At 40.7% G+C, this 19217-nt stretch overlaps 1 protein-coding gene across 2 annotated transcripts in view; it reads left to right on the top strand.

Annotated features, from left to right (window-relative positions):
* The first annotated feature begins 1928 nt into the window (after positions 1-1928).
* kif3b (kinesin family member 3B) overlaps positions 1929-19217 on the top strand; it is a 39299-nt gene continuing 22010 nt past the window's right edge. For both annotated transcript variants that reach the window (XM_068000435.1, XM_068000434.1), the window contains exons 1-2: positions 1929-1992; positions 9856-11315. In XM_068000435.1, the coding sequence (XP_067856536.1) occupies positions 9915-11315 (1401 nt within the window). In that variant the 5' untranslated portion in view covers positions 1929-1992; positions 9856-9914. The remainder of the gene's footprint in view (positions 1993-9855; positions 11316-19217) is intronic.

The raw sequence follows: 19217 nt of genomic DNA, 5'->3' as shown, positions 1-19217 counted from the left end.
ATAGCTGTCGTTGAAAGGGATCCCAACCTAGGAGGCACTGCATGCAAATTAAGAATACTGTCAGACCACAAAAGATTGCAGCAGTCTTGAGGATGTTCTGAGCATTTTCCAACACATGGTGGCACTTACCGAAACATGGCTGCCCCTAGCTTCTATGCCATGATGCCAGTCTTAGTATCTCATGAATGACCAGCCTGTTGTAGTTTAGGCGTTGTGCTTCACTGTATCCTCCTCCATTTAGTGCACATGCAAGCTGGGACAAATGAAGAGGGATACGGTTTCAAGCTTCATGTATGTCGCTTCTGCAATGGGGTCAGTTTTCACACTGATCAGCCCACAAAGTGGCATGAAGGCTGTGATCAGGAATAGGATGGAGATTGTTGTGGTGAATGTTGCGTACTGTCTGGTATGCACCACCGCCATGGACTCCATCTTCCTCCCTCAAGGAAATGCAGTAGCGACTGAGACCATGTAGGACCAGACTTCCAGTCCCCCAAAGGAGCAACTTCAGCCTGACATAGGGACATGTGGGGCCCAGGCATATGTAGATGCTACCTTGGTTTCAGGAGCCCTCTTCTGGCAATCAGCTGCCAGCCTCTTGCTCTGCTCCTGCCACAGGGGATGCACTAAGAAGCAGAAATTGAATAGGTAGTAGAGCATGGCAATCACCAAATTATAGGAGGGGGAGGCATGATGGAAAGAGGACCTAATCTGTAAAATTTCCATCGTATTTTGATTTGAAACGTACTATATTTACTTGGAGTCACATGAAAATTGCTGTCTTGATTGAACAACTCAAACTGACAAGTGCTATGTTCCTCCAAACTGTCCTCTGTATTCTATTTTCTGTGCTACTTTGACATAACTTGATTTTATCAGGGAGCTCAATGAAAAGCAGCAAATATTAGAATAAGCAATTCCCTGGTCTTTTGTACCCATGAAAATTTACCTGCAATCACAGAAGTGGAGTTTTGGCAAGATACTTGTCTCTCAAAGACTTTACTTAACAACACACACACAAATAAATTGAGTATGTAATCCACTATAAAATTTCATTCTGATCATTTCTTGAAAATGGCAAGTTTGTTTGTGAGGCTAAATAATTAAGAGAATATTAGAATACCAGAACGAAGGCACTTCCTTCTTTGCCTCAGTGGCAGCATTCTTGCTTCTGACTCAGAACGCCATGCTTTCAATATCAAATATCCAGATATTTGAGCACATAACCTAGGCTAACACTTCAGTGTAAGATCGAGGGAGTGCTGCACTGTTGGAGGGTGCCGTCTTTCCTATGAGATGTTAAACTGAGGCCCCGTCTGCCCTCAGAAGCAGATGTAGAAGATTCAATGGCGCTATTTGCCGAGAGTAAGGGAGTTCTCCTGATGTCCTGGCCAATATTTATCCCTCAACATCACAAACAGATTATCTGGCCATTTACCTCATTGCTGTGTGCAAATTGGCTGCTGTATTTCCCTACATTACAACAGTGACTACACCTCAAAAGTATTTCATTTGTACTACCTGCTTCAATGACCTTGCCGGCTACCTTACATCACAACTCAAAGGCTGTACAGTGGTGGTACTTTGTATTTCAGGAGTCTGTGAATGGGCTCCCTGGTTTACCTGACTAAATCTGTCTCCTTAACTCCAGCAGCAGATTTGTATACTTAATTTTTTTTTTAGGATTTTCCATTAGTTGTGCCCCTCTAAAAAGGGGGAACTCTTTGTTGGATTTTTTGTTTTGACGATACTGGGACAACCCAGTGTCTCCTTATAGTTAATTGAAGAAAAGGCATCTGTTGGCCTTTGCCCTTAGGGGGCAACTTGACAGGATAACTTAGTTCCCACAGCAACCTGACCTGCTCCTCCTGGAATTCTATCCCTGGTTTGACTCCGACCCTGATTCCAGCTCCTGACTTTCCTTCTCATCCGGGGCAGTGCTGCCAGCGTCGTGTCTCCTGCGCTAATGGCTGACCGCGTCTGAGGGAACAGGTAGAGCCGCAGAAACGCTTCTTTCCGCCTTCTGCCGGCGCCGGTGTACCCGGCCGCCGGAGGTGCGAGTAGCTCGGGAGTGCGACCGGGTCTCCCGGCTGGCGAGTGGGCGGTTGGTAGTTGTATTTGTTGGGCAGTCGAGGGCCTTGTTTTGCCGTTGCTAGGCCGCTGGGCTGGTGATGATGGCGAGCCGGCGGAGCGAGTTCAGGTGAATCCGGGCAGCAGTTGACGTTAGCTGCAGACTATGGGGCGGGGATAAGGTGTGGTCAGGCGGCGAGTGTCCGGCCCTGGAATGGAATGGTTTTTGGTGGGGGGCGGTGGAAAGTCTCCGGTCCAGGAGTGGAGTTTAGTAGAATGAGAGGTGATCTTATTGAAACATACAAGATCCTGAAGGGACTTGAAGGGGTCGATGCTGAAAGGATGTTTCCCCTTGTGGGAGAGACTAGAACTAGGGGCCACAGTTTAAAAAATAAGGGGGTCTCCTATTTAAGATGGAGATGAGGAGAAATTTTTTCTCTGAGGGTCCTGAGTCTGGAACTCCCTTCCCCAGAGACCGGTGGAGGCAGGGTCATTGAATATTTTTTAAGGCTGAGTTAGATAGATTCCTGGTTAACAAGGGAATCAAAGGTTATAGTAGGTAGACGGGAAAGTAGGGTTGAGGTCGCAATCAGATCAGCCATAATTTTATCAAATGGCAGAGCAGGCTCGAGGGGCCGAATGGCCTACTCCTGCTCTTAATTCGTATGTTCGTATGAGTTTAGTGGTGGGGGAGGAAGGGAGTGGAGAGCGTCCAGCCCAGGAGTGTTGGGGTGGGGGATGGGGTTGGAGGGAGGAAGGAGCGGCGAGTGCCTGGCCATTGCCGCCTCCCCCGGGTCAGTTACTCTCTCTTATCCTGTCTCCTGTTGGCCATGTTCTGGAGGTTTAAAACACCTGATTTTTAATCAATTCAAGTGTTTTCTATTTTATTTTTTGCAGTATTATGTTTTATGTTATAGGGTATTTAATATGTTTTCTCTGTGACATCTACAGGTTTAACTAAATCCACCATACTGATATTTAAATTACTTTAAAGGATCTCCCACAGTTACTGGGTGATTCCACATTCTATATGGCTGCCTAATACTCCAGCAGCAAAAGCAATTGCATTGTCGTGAGTATAACTCTACCATATATCTGGTGGTTATAGTAAAATGAGGTTTAATGCTTCACTGAGAACGAGCTCATCTCAGGAGCACAGCTGTAAGTGAGTTCAGAATAAGATCTTAAGCTGTAAATCTGTATTTTTACTGTGGCGCATACTGCGTATTCCTGTAGTAATTGCCTCAGTGTTTTGGGAAGTAATATCAGCCAGAGGACTGAGAATATATGTGGTGATTCCACTGAAATAAATAAAAGACACCCTGTGGACTCTGGCATAGCTTAGCTCAATCCTTGTAGCTCTTTCTATAGTCAGCATGAGGCTGGATTTATACTTCATCCTTTGAGAACTCAAGGTGGTATGAGACATTTTCCTGCAGGGTGTCTAACATAGTGCGCTTGATAGTTATGCTTTATCGATAAAGTATAAATAAATAAATAGACTCTGAATCTCAAGTCATAGACTAGAATCATGGAATGGTTACAGCACAGAAGGAGGCCATTCGGCCCGTTGCAAGAGCAATCCAGTTAGTCCCACTCCCTCGCCCTTTCCCTGTAGCCCTGCAAATTTTTTCCCTTCAAGTACTTATCCAATTTCCTTTTGAAAGCCATGATTAAAACTGCCTCCACCACCCTTTCAGGAAGTGCATTCCAGATCATAACCACTCGCTGTCTAAAAAAATTTTTCCTCCTGTTGCCTTTGGCTCTTTTGCCAATCACCTTAAATCTGTGTCCTCCGGTTCTCGACCCTTCCGCCAATGGGAACAGATTCTCTCTATCTACACTGTCCAGACCCCTTATGATTTTGTACACCTCTATCAAATCTTCTCTCAACCTTCTCTGCTCTAAGGAGACCAACCCCAGCTTCTCCAGTCTATCCACGTAACTGAAGTCCCTCATCCCTGGAACCATGCTAGTAAATCTTTTCTGCACCCTCTCCAATGCTTTCACATCCTTCCTAAAAGTGCAGTGCACAGAGTTGGACACAATACTCCAGTTGTGGCCGAACCAGTGTTCTATAAAAGTTCATCATAACCTCCTTACTTTTGAACTCCATTTATGAAGCCCAGGATCCCATATGCTTTTTTAACGGCTTTCTCAACCTGCCCCGCCACTTTCAACGACCTGTGCACATATACTCCCAGGTCTCTCTGCTCCTGCATCCCCTTTAGAATTGTATCATTTAGTTTATATGGTCTCTCCTCGTTCTTACCAAAATGTATCACTTCGCACTTCTCTGCATCAAATTTCATTTGCCATGTGTCTGCCCATTCCACCAGCCTGTCTATATCCTCTTGAAGTCTATCACTATCCTCCTCACTGTTTACTAAACTTCCAACTTTTGTGTCATCTGCAGATTTTGAATTTGTGCCCTGTACATCCAAGACCAAGTCATTTAATATATATCAAGAAAAGCAGTGGTCCTAGTACCGACCCCTGGGGAACACCACTGTATACCTTCCTTCAGTCCAAAAAACAACCGTTTTACCACTGCTCTCTTCCAGGCTTTTAGACAATTTCGTATCCATACTGCCACTGCCCCTTTTATTCCATGGGCTTCAACTTTGCTGACAAGCCTATTATATGGTACTTTATCAAACGCCTTTTGGAAGTCCATAGACACCACATCAACTGCATTGCCCTCATCAACCCTCTCTGTTACCTCATCAAAAAACTCAATCAAGTTAGTTAACAACTTGCCAGGGATCAACCTGACACTGGAGCGAAGTGGAGGGGTTTCACTTAGCTTCAGAGACAGTGAAACCCCTCCACTTAACATGTACACAAGTTTATTATTTGTGTAAAGCCCAAACCACTTCAGACAGGTGCTAAACATGTAGTGCAAATGCGCACTGAGTTATGCTGCCACCTTTATACTGAAGTACATCTACACCGGTAAATTGATCCAAAGGTTGCAGGCAAATAGTACCTTATAGGAAATCAAAAGCAACAAACTGCGGATGCTGAAATTCTAAAATAAAAACAGAAAACGCTGGAAATACTCAACAAGTCAGGCAGCGTCTAAGGAGAAAGAAACAGAGTTAATGTTTCAGGTCCGTGACCTTTCGTCAGAACTCGAAGAAGTTAAAGATTTAACAGTTTTTAAGCAAGTACAGAGCCAGGCAAAGTGGGGGGGTGGGAAGGGCAAGGGAGAAAAGAACAAAAGAGAAGGTCTGTGATAGGGTGGAGGGCAGGAGTGATTAAATGACAAAAGGGATGATGGTGAAAGGCAAGGAGGGTGGTAAAGAAACAAAAGATGGGTCTGGAGGAACTGTAAATGGCAACAGTATTACCATTACCAGCGCCTGCTGGCCGAAAAAATGGTTATGAAGTGAAGTTATTGAAATCAATGTTGAAGTATCTTCTAGGATATTGGTTACGTTCATTACATTGCAATTTTTAAAGCTCGCATGAAGAAAAACAAAAAGCAGCCCCAGCAGAATCTTTGCATTGGCATTGAATATAGTATGATGTTACTTCGTGCACACTCTCACTCATTGTATAGATGATATATTGTGTCCTGCAGAATAAACTGCTAAAATCACAAGTAGGTTATGGTCAGTCTCATGAGTGAAGATATTCTATCATGCTGTTGACCATAGCCTGTTCAATTTATGTAACACTTGTACGTTTTCAACTATTGTTTTTGTAGTTTAAGAAAATCATTTGAAACTCCTTTGTAATATGACTGTCATTGTAATTTCATAACATTAGACTTTTATTTCCACCGATGAAAGATCCAGATTGTATATTTACTAGTGCAGTAAGGCAAATAAACACACAATGGTGCAAGGAATTCTCTCATTGCTTACAGCTGTTTCCATAGCAATCAGCAGTGTGAGGGCACAGAGTCCACAAAGCTTCCTTTTATTGAAATCATTATGTATTTCTCGGTCTGCTGTGGGAGCTACTTATTGAAACTTCATGTCTCATTATGAATTAAGCTCCTTGAGATGTTGATATTTTTGTATTCTAATTCACTTGGTGTGTTGGCTCCAGTTGGTGTGCACCATACCTGTAGGATGTAGCGTGAGGTTCTGGTTCTCTCATTTCTAATCCCCTCATTTGGGCCTTTTTTATACCTGAGAGTGTCATTAGGATGAATCAAGATCATTGTGGTTTCCTCTATTTCTCTGATGTGTAGTACATTATAGTTTGTTCAGCTTCTCGTTCCTTCTATTTGAAGTTACTTTTGTCTCCCCCTGCAATGAAAGGGTACAATTGGTACTCTTGGTACATGACGAGAAATAGTTTTCTATGATTTAATTTAATGAAATATTTATTATAGTAGCTGCAAGATTTCGTTTCTTCAACTTCCTCTATCCAATAAAAATTGTTTTAATCCCACGAGGACAATAGCAATATCTTTGAGGTGAAATTTGATTTGTGTTGCAATAGCTCTAGAGTATTTGGCTCCTGACAGGAAGACTTTTTAAGTTTGAATTTAGATTTTTACAAGTAGATGCAGTCGGCACAACTGTGAACCAAAAAGGGGAGTGGGTCCCATTCCACTTTTCTCTTTGCTGCCTTATTAACTTGAGCAACATTGACCCTCTCTGGAAATAGGATAATGCAAATACAACCAAGGGCATCAATAGAATAATGGGAAACAAATTTTAGCAAAATTTAGGTTGGGTTACCCCGATGGCTCAGTTTGTAAATGCACCACCCAGTGTGAAACTGAACCATACAGACTGGGAAAGTACTTTACCAGGTTCAGACCCCAGCCTCTGTTGAGTTAGTTAATCTCATTGTTGTAGGGATCCAACAATTAGTCTAGGCCAGAAAGAGGGCTGCACCTCCTGATTGATTTCAGTGACTTCAGCAAAAGGGTCTGACTGAAAGCAGGTGTGGTCATTGCTGCACTCCCTCACTCGTTCAGTAAACTGTCAACCCTCTATCTGGGCTCACATGTTAAGAGGTGCAGGAGGGCAGCAGGCTCCATGGAACCATACCTTAACATGGGTCTGTGCCTTCAGGACATGAAGGAAGAAATTTGGGTTGGGGAAGGAAGAAAGGACTTTCAGTAAGGTGTATATATATATCCACCTAATTCTATTTAAAAATGTAAATCTCTTTTTAATTTATTGAAGTTTAGTGAGTAAATATGTAAAAGCTATCATGTTCTTTCAGTTAATAAAATAAATCCTGATACCACTGTTCATCAAAACGCAATACAATATTGCTCCATTTTCAAATCATGTAGTTTGTTTGCAAGAGCTGGGCATCTTTAACTCTCTGCTATAACACTGCTGCTCATAAAATATTAAAACTGGTAAGAAATCAACAAATTTCTGTTACAGATTCATACATCCTGGCTAAGGTAATAAAACATCGTCGTAAAAACCCATCTGGTTCACTAATGTCCTTTAGGGAAGGAAACCTGCCGTCCTTACCTGGTCTGGCTTATATGTGACTCCAGACCCACAGCAATGTGGTTGATTCTTAATTACCCTCTGAAATGGCCTAGCAAGCCACTCAGTTGTAAAATCTCGCTAAAAAAAGTCATACCACACGGACTGCAGCGGTTCAAGAAGGCGGCTCACCACCACCTTCTCAAGGGCAATTAGGGATGGGCAATAAATGCTGGCCTTGCCAGCGGCGCCCACATCCCATGAACAAATAAAAAAAATATTGAGATATAATAATTGATAAATCATGACATAATCTCAAACCTTTGTATTACCACAGTGTGGATGTGGACTGTGTGTTAACTGATATATAATAGTATACTGCACTTTTAATTCCTCTATACTTAAGTATTAAACAAGTCCATTATTATTGGTATATGCCCATATGAATCGTGGCAATATTTTATGGTGGTGTCATCGCAAAAGATTTTTCTAATCAAACAGTCACTGACCTAAGGATGTTTGGTCTGGAAAAACATAAATTTACATTACTGTGGTGCAGTAGGGGGTGCTCTTCTCAGGTGGGTGCTGAGGCACATTGTTGGAACAGAGCAAAGGGAGCTTTGCTCTGCATGTGGCTGGGAGTGTTTGCTGACACTTAGTGCCTTAAATGGAATGTGTTCCATTTCCCCACTATTGATATCCCTCACATTGATGAGCACAAAAAACATTTTTTTTAAAATAGGTTTCTTTCAGTCTTTATTTTTTCCCATGAGTGTGAGGCTATAATAAGTTTGTCAAAATTATAGATGCAAGTAGAGGTTTTTGACGTCACTTCTTTGTTTTATGAGGGATCTGAATCCCTAGAGTAAATTGTATATAAAATTCTCGATGGTTGGGAGTGAGTAATATGGCTTAAAATTATTCCGGGGTCAGATGACCTCACAAGCCATGGAAGGAAAGCACAAGATTAAAAGCAAGTTTATGTGAGATTTACTTCAGCCACTAAACAATACTGCAGTGAAATTGCAATCTCCTTTATTGAAGTTTAGTCAAAGCTTCATAATTTTTAATGCCTGAATTGAATTGTGGACATGAAAGAAAACTTTATTAGCTGACATTATTGTATCCATGATGAAAGTAAATATAAAATTATATTGTGGCATTACCACTGTGCTAAGTGGGATAGCTTAAGATCAGATTTAGCAGCTCAAAACTGGGTATCAATGAGGTGTGGGCCATCAGCAGCATAACCTGTAGCCTCATGGCCTGACGTATCCCTCACTCCCCATCAGTACTGTGTGCATGCTAACCAGCGAAAGCAGCATGCCAGAAAACGATCTAAGCGATCCTGCAACTAACGGATCAGGACAAAGCTCTGCAACACTGCCACATCCAATCGCAAAACGTGGTGGACACTTAAGCAACTAACAGAAGGAGGAGGTTCCATGAACATCCCTATCCTCAACGATGGCAGAGCCCAGCACGTGAGTGCAAAAGACAAGGCTGATGCGTTTGCAACCAAATTCAGCCGGGAGCGCTGAGTGGATGATGCTTCTTGGCCTCCTCCTGATGTCCCCACCATCACAGTCTAAAGCCATTTTCATTCACTCCATGTGACAGCAAGAAAAGGCTGAGTGCACTGGATACAGCAAAGGGCCCTGACAACGTTCTGGTTATAGTACTAAAGACCTGTGCTCCAGAACAAGCTGTGCCCCTAGTCAAAACCCTGGAACACTCCACTTAAAAGCATTGTGGGAGCACCTTTACCGCACAGACTGTAGCAGTTCAAGAGGAAGGCCCATCACTACCTTGTCAAGGGCAACTAAGGATGGGCAATAAATGCCAGCCATGCCAGCAACGCCCACATCCTGAGAATTAATAAGATAAGAGCCCAGGTTTTATGAGCTGTGCAATCTTGAACGTAGAGAATAAAAGCTTTATATTATTGTATGAGGCAAAATGGAAAAATATTGAACTGTGGCAGATTTCATCTTTTGGTTGAAATTGGCAAAATAATGCTTTAATAAATGGAAAAGGTTGTAAGTTGCACAATATTGTTTTAGCTTTACACTTTTGAACAAGAACATTTTTCAGATGTTCAGCGCAAATATCCGCTAGGACACGGATCAACTTTGGAAAGCTATAATGTTGCTGTTAAATACTTTGCAAATTTCTGTCCGCATCCTGAATTAATGGCTAGGTAATGCAACCAAGAACACACATCATATTATAAATGACTTTCTGCGTTTAACCTTACATAGACCACCCCTAATGAAGATTTTTAAGATTATTGATTGATTTTGTCAATGTGATATATTGCCATTAGTTTGTGTTTAGTAGGAGATTGATAACTGTTAAATCTCTTTTACAGGTTGGTGGTGCTCACTGGCAAGAAAAATTCTTAGTATTTGAATATTATCACAACGTACAATGTCAAAGTTAAAAAGTTCTGAATCGGTTAAGGTTGTTGTGCGATGTCGGCCAATGAACGAGAAGGAAATTGCAGGTGGCTATGGAAGAATTGTTGACATAGATGTAAAACTGGGTCAGATTTTGGTGAAAACCCCCAGAGGAGGTCCAAGTGAATTACCCAAGACTTTCACATTTGATGCTGTGTATGACTACAATTCTAAACAAGTAGAACTGTATGATGAGACCTTTCGGCCTCTTGTGGAATCAGTTCTTCTGGGTTTTAATGGGACAATTTTTGCTTATGGACAGACTGGAACTGGGAAAACATACACCATGGAGGGACTCCGCTCAGACCCTGAAAGGAGAGGTGTCATCCCAAATTCCTTCGAGCACATATTCACACACATTTCTCGATCACAAAATCAGCAGTACTTGGTAAGGGCATCGTATTTGGAGATTTACCAAGAGGAAATAAAGGATTTGCTAGCAAAAGATCAAACTAAAAGATTGGAGCTAAAGGAAAGGCCAGACACTGGTGTATATGTCAAAGACTTGTCTTCTTTTGTGACAAAAAATGTGAAAGAAATTGAACATGTTATGAATGTTGGCAATCAGAATCGGTCCGTTGGCTCCACAAATATGAATGAACACAGCTCTCGTTCCCATGCCATCTTTGTTATAACGGTTGAGTGCAGTGAAGTTGGACTTGATGGAGAGAACCATATCCGTGTAGGAAAGTTGAATTTAGTAGACCTTGCTGGCAGTGAACGACAAGCTAAAACTGGAGCCCAAGGGGAGCGGTTAAAAGAAGCAACAAAGATTAACCTTTCTCTCTCAGCACTGGGCAATGTGATATCTGCACTTGTGGATGGTAAAAGCACTCACATTCCCTACAGGGATTCAAAGCTAACTCGATTACTTCAGGACTCATTGGGAGGGAATGCCAAAACTGTTATGGTGGCAAATATTGGTCCTGCTTCCTATAATTGTGAAGAGACTCTTACAACACTACGATATGCAAATCGTGCCAAGAACATTAAGAATAAACCTCGAGTAAACGAAGATCCCAAAGATGCACTTTTGAGAGAGTTCCAGGAGGAGATAGCTCGGCTGAAAGCTCAATTGGAGAAGCGGGGTGTGGACAAGCGGAAGAAGAAGAATCGAAGGAGGCAGGGGGGAGAAGGAGAAGAGGAGATAGAGGAAGATGACGGCGATGGAGAAGAGGATGAAGGAGTTAAAAATGAACCTGAATACTGGAGAGCACAACAGGAAAAGCTGGAGAGAGAAAAGAAAGCGATTCTAGATGACCACAGCTTAGTGGCTGATGAGAAACAGAAACTGTTGTGTGAAAAGGAGAAAAAGATGGGGGATGTGCGGAGAGAAAGGGAAGCCTCTGAGACCCTTGCTACTAAAATTAAGGTATAGTAATGAAGTATTGCATGAATTATTGGTTAACTTGAATCTTCATTGGTAATACTTTGAAGCTCAGTTTATACAGATAACTTGAAAATGCTTCAGTTGAAATAGAAAAATCTGAATGAAATGACTTGCTATATCTTACACTGTGTTATGCAAAGTATGATGTTTGGCACACAATTATTTGTGTGGGATTCAATGCAGGCTCACAAACGCTCTGTCCTTTGAAAGGAAGATGTTATAATGCTTGCTTCTCTCAAGTCAGCGGGGAATCGAGAAAATGGAGCCAGTATATTGGTTTGAAATATGTTTCCATTTCCTGTTTAAGTAGGGTACAAGTCAGATAACAATGATTCTGATCATTTTTGCTCAGTTTTTTGGTCCACTATAAGGGACTGGACTAATTAATAGGTAAATGGAACATTTTGTTGAAAGTACCCACCTTAGCAGCTGGTAAGTAGAGGTTACTTGATCAGGATTGCTGATGTATGTATTTGATGTTGCAAGAGTGTCAAGACCCAACCTCTCAGCAATGAAGTCATTAGTGAATTACGAAAGTGATTCTTTGTAACTGTAAATGCATTCAAATTCTTATTTACTCAATACCTAGTGAATGTGTGTTTATAGCACCAGTGTGGATTTAATTTTGATGAAAAAGTTTTATTCTTCTTTTCTCCCCAATCTTTAGAACCAGGGTCACAGTGGGTGAGTAGATGTGTGACATGACCAGCATGATGTGATTCCAAAATCCAAAAGATGGCACATAGGAAAGGTTTTTTTTTGGGGGGGTACCGAATACATTTTTTTAATTTGCTGACTTTGCACCCATCTTTGTGACCTAATTGACACAATATTTTATTAACCATTTTATTTTAATAAACCTTTGTGTTTTGGTTTTCAACACAGTCTTGCTGAATGATACCACATGTAAACATTCAAGGTTATATATTGTCCAAAACCACTCATTGAAATTGTGGCCTTGTACACGTGAGTCAAAACTAAGTATAGGCTTCAGGTGAAGTGGGGTTAGAGGGTGAGGGATAATTCAGTCTCCATTTTAATGTCATACATTCTGTCCTCATTTTTACAATTTCCTTTGTCCACATTTATAATGGAAATTCCCCGTATTAACTTGTCACTTTGCGATTACACCCTCCTGCCAGTAATGCTGCTGCAGCACCTCCACTGCCAGGGGGGTATAATTACAGAGTGAGAAGTTTATATAGGCAATTTCTTTTATAAATGTGAGCATAGGAATTTAGTTGACAGGAAGTGCATGCAGACATAAATTTTTTTTACATATTGCTAGTCAGTTTCCCATGGTGATGTGCAGGATACTCTCTCACCTGCCTCTGTTGCCTTTGTGTTGGCGCTTCTTTCTTTGTGCTTGTTTTCTCCTTCACTTTCTCTCATCTTCAGTTTCGATCTCTTAGGAGAGAGGTGCAAAAGAGGGACAGTTCCCTCAGCAGTGAGATTAGTGTTGGAGTGGATAATCTGGCTCTCTTTGTGGGGGGGCGCCAGGGGGGAGATAGTTTTCTGGTCGAAATTTGCCTCGATGGGGACATGAAGGTCAGTAATCTACCTCAGTTGGTGTTGGGGTGGGGGGGGGGGGTGATGTGATGGAGGGTCAGCACTGTACCTCAGTGTGGGGGTTGAAGGGCTAGTAATCTGCTTCAGGTGTGGGGGAAGTTATGAGGGGGCAGGAATCTGCCTCATTGGCTGGGAGGGAGGTGGTATGAGAATCTGGCTTGGTGGGGGTTGGGAGTTAATGCTGATAGTGCGGGGAGCATACAGATACACCACTATGAACGCTCTTATTAAAACCAGAATCATTTATCTGAGTCCTTTTTCTGATGCATTATATTAAAAATGATTTGATATGGTATTCAGCCAACATGTTCCATCGGGAAAGTCTGGCTGCAGAGCCAGCAAGAGGGGGTTTCTTGACTGGGACGAACCATCTAGAAAGAGGAGAGATGTGCTGTTCAGGCAGGGAATAAAATCTGTCTTGCAAAGTGAGACTGCTTGCAACTTCCCTGAGACTGTCATTTTGTTTCTAAGGGAGCTACTATTGCCCAGTGCTATGCTCCATTTAATGGGGGCTGTTTTAGAGGTCTCTGAATTTATCATTGCCAAATACTATGTGCAAAATATGAAGTTAATCTCATAAATATGACACTCCTGACTTCCATTTTGCAGTGTGCCAGCGTCAGTGCCTTTAATCCAGGCTGATAGTCATCAGGTGGTTTGAGATTTCAATTTGGGGCTGGTGTTACTGCTAGCCCAAGTAGTCAGAGAGAATACTGGGTGCTAAGAATTTAACGCAAATCACAGCAATAATAAATATTAACACATTTATAGCATTCTTAAAAGGGCAGTGAGAATTTTTCCACATTGGGGGAAATTTTTTAAAATACTAAAAGTAAAAAATGTAGCTATATCACCTGGACAGCGCATAAAGCCTGATAAATGGGTAATGAGAAAATGAAGGGAGTAAGTGGGAAATTGATCTTATTTTTAAATTTTTGAGTGAAATAGGCTGAAAGACAGCAAGGGCTGAAAAAGCAGAGGAAAGAGTGAATTTTGAAATGTTACTTTCAGAAAATTGTTAAAACTATGTTAAAATTTTCAAGTAAAGCCAACCTGAAGAACAAAATCAACATTGTTGCCAAGCTGGCACACCCAACTCAGAAACTTCCTCCATGGACAGCCGCTTGTGAAATAAGCGTGACACGCTTACATAGAGATTTTCCATGATACATGGATGTAGGAATTTATATTGGGGGGAAAATTGACCTAAAAAGTGTGGTGGAAAATTATGACAGCAGAAAGTCATGTGCAAACAAGAAGCACACACAAATGTAAGATTTTAGTAAGATATACATATAGATTGGTTTGAATGCACTGGCAAATTGCCTTGGGTTTAGGAATTTATGTGAACCTCCACACTGTCAACTACAGGGAAGGTTTTTATTGCGATATAAATCATCTTCCGCCCAACTTTCCCCCTTGCCCGGATCATACACAACCTGTCACTGTGATGGTTGATGATTGATACCTGCCCTTTGAATCAACTGCAAGGGGATAAACAATAGTAGGCTGGGAACAAGAACATCCTTTAATTTTCCCTCACCCTGTCATGGTGTACCTAAACTCTATTTGGTGCCTTCTCATAGCAATGCGACTAAAATCAGGAACTCAGCAATAATTGATTGTGCTTATATTCTCAATTGCAGTGGTACCTTGCATTGGCTTTCCAATATGTTGCACCACTATGGCCTGGTGCATGGCTTCATTGGTGGAACCATACTGTACTAAACTTGCTCACTTAGTTCATTGACATACTTCTGGTTCATTTATAAACAGAACCAGGTGGTCCAACCAACACCTTTAAAGTTGGGGTGTTCAACCTTTTGGAGTAGGGGGTTAGATACATGTGCCAAAACCAGTGAGTGGACTGCATATGATTACACAAAAATGTGAGACCCCCCATAAATGAAAAGTGCAAATCTTCATAAACAGAAAAGTCAGGACTCCCCATTTACACAAAATCCAATCCCCATCCATTCACAAAAATCAAGCCACCTTACATAAAAATGAGACTCCATCTACCTATATATTAAAAATGTTATATAGGTGTACTTCCTGTCCACAAACCTTACTTTCTGTTGTCACTATTTTGTATCACATTTAACATTGAAACTGCCAATATCAACATTTTATCATGTGTATGCATTATAGACTTTTATCCTATGAATTTAATTTTTAACCATTACCTGTTCATGATGTAGTTGCAGTCTCTGGCCAGTAGGTGGTGTCAGAGTTTCTAGAAGTCTTCCACAACTCCATCACCACCTTGTAGATAAACTAACAATGGGCAATTTACATAATCAACACATGGATAATATATAATGATTTGTGGTTTTCAAAGAATAATTGACAGAGTCCTGGAATTCAATCTCCAAAGCACCATTAAAAAAATCCAATCTATCCCATTTAATAAAACTAGAATTTGACTTTGTCATTGCAAATTAAGAGCCTGGATGAGACAAACACCTCTAGTGTCATAAAACAGCATATTCTCTGACTCACTGTGAGCAATATTACTGGAAAATTGAAAATTACTGATGGGTAAATTTGATGTAATTATAGCACCTGATTCTTGTCATTGGCTGAAACATCAACAAACATAAGTACTGAGAAGACTAGAAAGCTGTAAGTACTGGAAGTCTGAAATAAAAATAGAAAGTGCAGGGAATGTACAGCAGGTCTGTCAACAAAAGTGCGTGTTAACATTTCAAATGTAGACCTTCAATTAAAACCATTCTTTTCATCAACAACAGCTTTCATTTACATTGAAACAAGTCTCTAGGGGCTTCACAGAAGTATAATCAGACTAAAATTAACATCAAGCCGAAGGAGATATTTGGAGTGACCAAAATCTTGGTCAGAGGTCAGTTTTAAAGAGGGTTTTAAAGAAGAAGAGGAAGTGGAGAGGCAAAGAAATTTAGGGAGAGAATTCCAGAGTGTAAGGCCTAGAAAACCATTAGGAAAGCAAAAAGGAAATACAAAATTAAATTATCAAGGAATATAAAAAGAAATAGTGAAGTATTTTACAGACAAGAAATAAGAAAAGAAAAATCAGGATAGGGATAGGGCCACTAAGGGATACACATGGTAAACTCACAGGTAATGACTGTGAAATGGCAGAAATATTGAATAGTTACTTTGCCTCAGTATTTACCAAGGAGATGAACAGGGTGGACATGACATTAGAAGGAGATCAAAAAAGATATAACAACATTTAAGAAAGAAAGGGGGAGATAATTGATAAACCAATCAAACTTAGAGATTATAAAAACCCTTGTCCGGATGGGTTACATCCGCGAATATTAAAAGAAGTTAGGAAAGAGATAGCAGAGGGTATGTATGTATGTCCGTCCGTCGTGAGAAAGGTAGATAGAACATGTCCAGGGAACTATAGACCCGTTAGCTTAACAGTGCTGGTTGGAAAGATAATGGAATCGTTACTCAAAGATGTAATATAAAAACATTTAGAAACTGAACCGAAAATATAATAGAGTAGTCAGCATGAATTTCAAAAGGAATGGTCATGTTTGATCAACCTTATTGAAATCTTTGAAGAATTAACAGAAAGAGTAGACAGGAGTGATGCAGTAGATGTAATATATTTGGATTTCCAAAAGGCCTTTGATAAGGTACCGCATAGTAGACTCATGACTAAGGTCAGAGCATGTAGAGTCAGGAAACAAGTAGCAAAATGGATAGCAAGCTGGCTACAAAACAGAAAACAGAGAGTAGGGGTTAAAGGTAGTTACTCAGACTGGCAAAAGGTGGGGACTGATGTTCCACAGGGATCAGTGCTGGGACTACTGTTGTTCACCATTTACAATAACAATTTGGAACCGGAAATCGAAAGTACAATTTCAAAATTTGGGGACACCACCAAATTGGGGGTTATAGTTAATACTGAGGAAGAATGTGACAAAATACAAAGAAGACATTAATAAACTTGCAGAATGGGTGTGCAACCAGCAAATTAATTTCAATATAGGTAAGTGTGAGGTGGCACATTTTGGTAGGAGGAATAAGGAGGGCACATACTGCTTCGATAATGACTTTAAATGGGGTAGAGGAGCAAAGGGATCTAGGGGTACAGATACACAAATCACTAAAAGTAGTGATGCATGTTAATGAGGTCATTTTTTAAAAAAAAGCAAACCAAGCACTGGGGTTCATTTCTCGAGGGAAAGAATTGAAAAGCAGAGAAGTTACGTTAACCTTGTATAGAACCTTGGTTAGACCACACTTGCAGTACTGTGCACAGTTCTGGTCTCCATATTATAAAAAGAATGTAGAGGCACTGGCGAAAAAAGATTTACTAGGTTGATATCAGAACTGAGAGGTTATACCTATCAGGAAAGATTGAGCAGGCTGGGGCTCTTTTCTCTAGAAAAGAGAAGACTGAGGGGTGACCTGATAGTGGTCTTTAAGATTATGAAAAGGTTTGATAGGGTAGACTTAGAGAAGATGTTTCCACTTGCCAGGGAGACCAGAACCAGGGGCCATAAATATAAGATGGACACTAATAAATCTGAAAGGGAATTCAGGAGAAACTTCTTTACCCAAAGAGAGGTAGAATGTGGAACATGCTACCACAAGTAGTAGTTGAGGCAAATAGCATAGATGCATTTAAAGGGAAGCTAGATAAGCACAAGAGGGAGAAAGGAATAGAAATATATGCTGATAGAGTTAGTTGAAGAGGTGTGGGAGGAGGCTTGTGTGGAGCATAAACACTAGCATAGACCAGTTGGGCCAAATGGCCTGTTTGTGCTGTAGACTCATGTAACTATGTCAACGGCTGAAGGCATGGCCACTAATGGTGGATCGATGGGAGTGGAAATCACATATGCAAATGAACCCGCTGTCTATCTCCAGCATTTTCTGTCTTTGTTTTGACACTCATCTTGAAGTGAATTATTTGAAGCAGAAGAAACAAGTGTATGGAGAGAGAGCAGGCCAATGGTATTAATTTTGGACGATCTAGTAACTAGCCAGCACAAACTCAATGTTTCTACGATTCTATTTCTGAAGTTCTCATTTTTTGCTGTTGAGTGGTGCTGTGCAGAAACACAAAACAACTGCGGTGAACAACTAACTATCTGCTGTACACAGCACAGAGGCAGAATTGAACAACAGCTTGGATTATGAAGGTTTATTAAAGTTCCACCCAATGTCAAAAATGGGATATTACAGTAACTTAATGAATATTACAAGAGATGGTGTATCCTGATTAAGATCAGGCTTTTCCTATATAGTATGTACATTTTTCCTTTAGATTTTGATACAGCTTCTATATGATCTACACTGAAAAAGCATGCAAAGAAATAAAATTCTGATAGTATTCTGTTAAATAGTAGATAAGGGCTTTGAGGATATTGGATGGCTGATGATGGATTACACCGCAGTAATCCAGTTGAGGGGTTCAGACTACGTCATGATGGGACAGGAGTGAATCTTAACTGGTTTCTCATCTGAACTCAGATTAGATTAGTGATCGTAATCCATTGCCGCACGTAGTGTGATATGTTGTGGAAAAAATGTTTTTGCTGACATATGTACGATACCGACTGATGTAAGACTTCACAGGATTTTGGGATGTGATATAGATTTTAATGGTACATTGCATATATTAAAAACAGTGATTCTCCATCATCGGACAAAGTGGTCCCAAACACTTGGGATGATTTGACACTCCAACCAAAGCATTGTTGTGAAGCGGTTTGGCATGTCACTGATGCTGCTGTTGCAGTTTAAATGTAGTTTCAATCCAGCAACAGCATACTGGAACTGATACTGGAACAAAGCTAAGTTAGACTCCCTGAGCCTGAGCTCAATCTCTAACTAGACAATAAAAGATGCAGTTCCACACACTATAAAACTGCAATTAAAAGGTGATATTATACAAGTAATTTCATACCAAATAACATTTAAATAATTTAAAGTATTCACTGCAAACCAACAATAGTATGAAATATTACAACTAAACAAATTATCTGCACCACACAAACTAAATATGCAAAGTGATACTAATTTTACCACAATAACTTAGGACCTTAATTCTGAGGAGCCTCCCTTTCAACGGCTGACTCAAATACACTTGGCAGCAACATCAGCTCACTCTAAATCAGTTCAGCTGCCAAATAAGGGAGTAACCCAAAACCACATCTTTTTTTAAAGAAACTTAAAATACATTTTTATGTTTTAAAACAAAATAAAACATGAAGTGATATAACTAATCGCTCCACCATTGGGGGCCATGCCTTCAACTGCCTCGGTCCTAAGCTCTGGAATTCCCTCCCATAACCTCTCCGCCTCTCTACC

This window comes from Heptranchias perlo, chromosome 19, assembly GCF_035084215.1.
Source record: "Heptranchias perlo isolate sHepPer1 chromosome 19, sHepPer1.hap1, whole genome shotgun sequence".
Lineage (NCBI taxonomy): Eukaryota > Metazoa > Chordata > Chondrichthyes > Hexanchiformes > Hexanchidae > Heptranchias > Heptranchias perlo.
Note: the sequence above shows the minus strand (reverse complement) of the source record. Positions and strands in the feature narration are given on the sequence as shown.